The sequence below is a fragment of the Aegilops tauschii genome, chromosome 2 (assembly GCF_002575655.3).
Source record: "Aegilops tauschii subsp. strangulata cultivar AL8/78 chromosome 2, Aet v6.0, whole genome shotgun sequence".
Taxonomy (NCBI): Eukaryota; Viridiplantae; Streptophyta; class Magnoliopsida; order Poales; family Poaceae; genus Aegilops; species Aegilops tauschii.
In genome coordinates, this window is record NC_053036.3 from 594479062 (window position 1) to 594481222 (window position 2161).

Genomic DNA, 2161 nt, shown 5'->3' on the forward strand with positions numbered 1-2161 from the left:
ACTTTGTCCTAAAACTATTCACCCACGGGGATCCGGCGACCCCCTCATGACCGACGACCGAGGTCGTCGGTGGAGAGGAGCCGCCGGACAACGGTGGCGGAGGAACTCCCTGGCGGCGCTCGCTGGCTAGATCGCCTCTTTCTCCCATAGGAAGAAAGAACGATACATATTGTTGGCGTCTACGGTGACTTAAGTATTTATTTGAATGTTTGCTAGAGTTTTTTTTCATGGTAATACGTGTTTCATTCATATCATAAAGAATAAAATATAAGTCATGTAAAGACCCACGTAATAAAATTGAAAAGATAGTAGTATGTCTGCTAGAGTTATAAACCGGACAAAGCCTAGTATAGACGAAGCAGCGACGAAGCTACAGTTATTATTTGCACAGTATACGGTGAAGTTACAGTTTTTAATTTTTATTTCGCGGGGATGAAGCTAGACAGTTGACTCTTCCTCTTCCGGCGATGCCGAGCTCGTGGCCGGCGAGTCAGCGGTTGAGGAAGCCGCTGATGACCTTGTCCTGCCCGGCGGCCTCGTCGCAGCCCGGCTCCAGCAGGTGGAACCTGTGCCCCTTGCCCGGCGCCTGCCACATCTCCACCTCGCCAGGCCACCCGCTGGCCCCGAGCCGGTCGTAGTAGGCGCGGCCGCGGTCGCGGAGCACGTCCACCCCGGCGACGCACACGAGGACGCGCCCGCACGCCAGGGCCTCGAGCCCCGGCGCGCCGTTCGCGAGCGGGTTGATGAGCGGGTCGTCCTCCCCCGCGGCGGCCGGGCACGCGACGCGCCACAGCCTCCCGAGCCGCTCCCGCGCCGCCGGGTCCAGGCCGTCTGAGCCCACCTCGTCGCTCCCCAGGAAGTAGGGGTGCACCAGGACGAGGCCCCGGACGCTGGCGCCCGCCCGCATGGCCATGTGGTGCGCGATGTTGGCGCCGGCGCTGTCGCCGCTAAGGTAGAGGCGGGAGAGGTCGGCGTGGCGGGCGAGCCACGGCTCGTCACCGGCGCCGGCGCTGTGGGAGACGACCCACGCGAGCGCCTCCCATGAGTCCGCGTACGCGGCGGGTACGGGGTGCTCGGGCGCGAGGCGGTACTCGACGGAGACGACGAGGGCGTTGGCGCGCGCGGCGAAGGCGTTGACGTAGGCGTGGTAGGTGGAGTCGAAGGCGGAGAAGAGGCAGAACCCGCCGCCGTGGTAGTAGACGAGGACAGGGAGCGTGCCGTCCACGGCGTCGGCGTCCAGGCGGGGGAGGTAGAGGCGCGCGGAGACGTTGGGGGAGATGGCGGTGTCGCGGGAGGCGACCCCGGTGGCGGCGTCGGTGGAGGCGGCGACGAACTCGGAGCCCACCAGGTAGCGCTCCACGCGGCTCTTGTAGACGCGGAGGCGTGGCATGGACTCGTACAGGATCTCGTCGTCGTCGGCCGTGGTCACCGGGGACATGGTGGGCGCGGCGGACATGGCTGGTGCAGTCGGAGTTTGGGTTGATCGAGTGATGGATGGCTCCGGTAGTACATATTGCGGTAGCTGGCTACTTGCTGCAGCTACTACTCTGATCTCATCCAACTCGCCGAGAAGTCACTGGTTTCATAGTTTAAGTTTGCCAGCCGATGGAAATGCCAGGTAACTTCTACTGCCAAACTTCAATTACTTGAAGCCAAAGCTAGCTTTCGTCCAGATAATTAACATTGTTTAGCTGTCCAAAGAGGATTATTTCTACTTTCAAACTTCAGTTTCTACTGTCAAAACCTTCTTCAAGACAAAGCTATCCAGATAGCATTGATTAGCTATTTCTTGTTTGACTGGTGAGCTCAATCTTTTTTCTAAAAAAGAAGAAGGTTGAAACCCCAACCTCTTCATCAAAAGATGCACACAGTCATCAAAAACATACTGGAGAGTGGTGGATGCCATCACAACGCCCTGAACCTAAAAAAATTATTTCAAACAAAATCCCAAATTGACAACAATATCTCGTTTCTTGTTCCCATTCAAATGGACAAATTGATGCTTGTAACGACGCATGAAATTCGACAAATTGGTTATGATATCTCATTTATTGATGAAACTGGTGATGCGACAATATATATGTGGGTCTAAATATGAAATTCGGATTTTAAATTTTAAAAAGAAAAAAGCAGTTGAGCCGCGCCGGAAGGCATGCGGTCC

General features: G+C 56.4%; 1 protein-coding gene across 1 annotated transcript; it reads right to left on the reverse strand.

Annotated features, from left to right (window-relative positions):
- Nucleotides 1-294: 294 nt before the first annotated feature.
- Nucleotides 295-1813, reverse strand: LOC109752219 (tuliposide A-converting enzyme 1, chloroplastic-like). Its single transcript, XM_020311126.4, has one exon. It carries the CDS (start codon nucleotides 1454-1456, stop codon nucleotides 491-493), a length of 966 nt encoding a protein of 321 aa, XP_020166715.1. The 5' UTR covers nucleotides 1457-1813; the 3' UTR covers nucleotides 295-490.
- Nucleotides 1814-2161: the final 348 nt, after the last annotated feature.

What these genes read in the sequence shown, in the direction of transcription:
- LOC109752219 (XM_020311126.4), bottom strand. Translation starts at nt 1,456, where the DNA reads ATGTCCGCCGCGCCCACCATGTCCCCGGTGACCACGGCCGACGACGAC.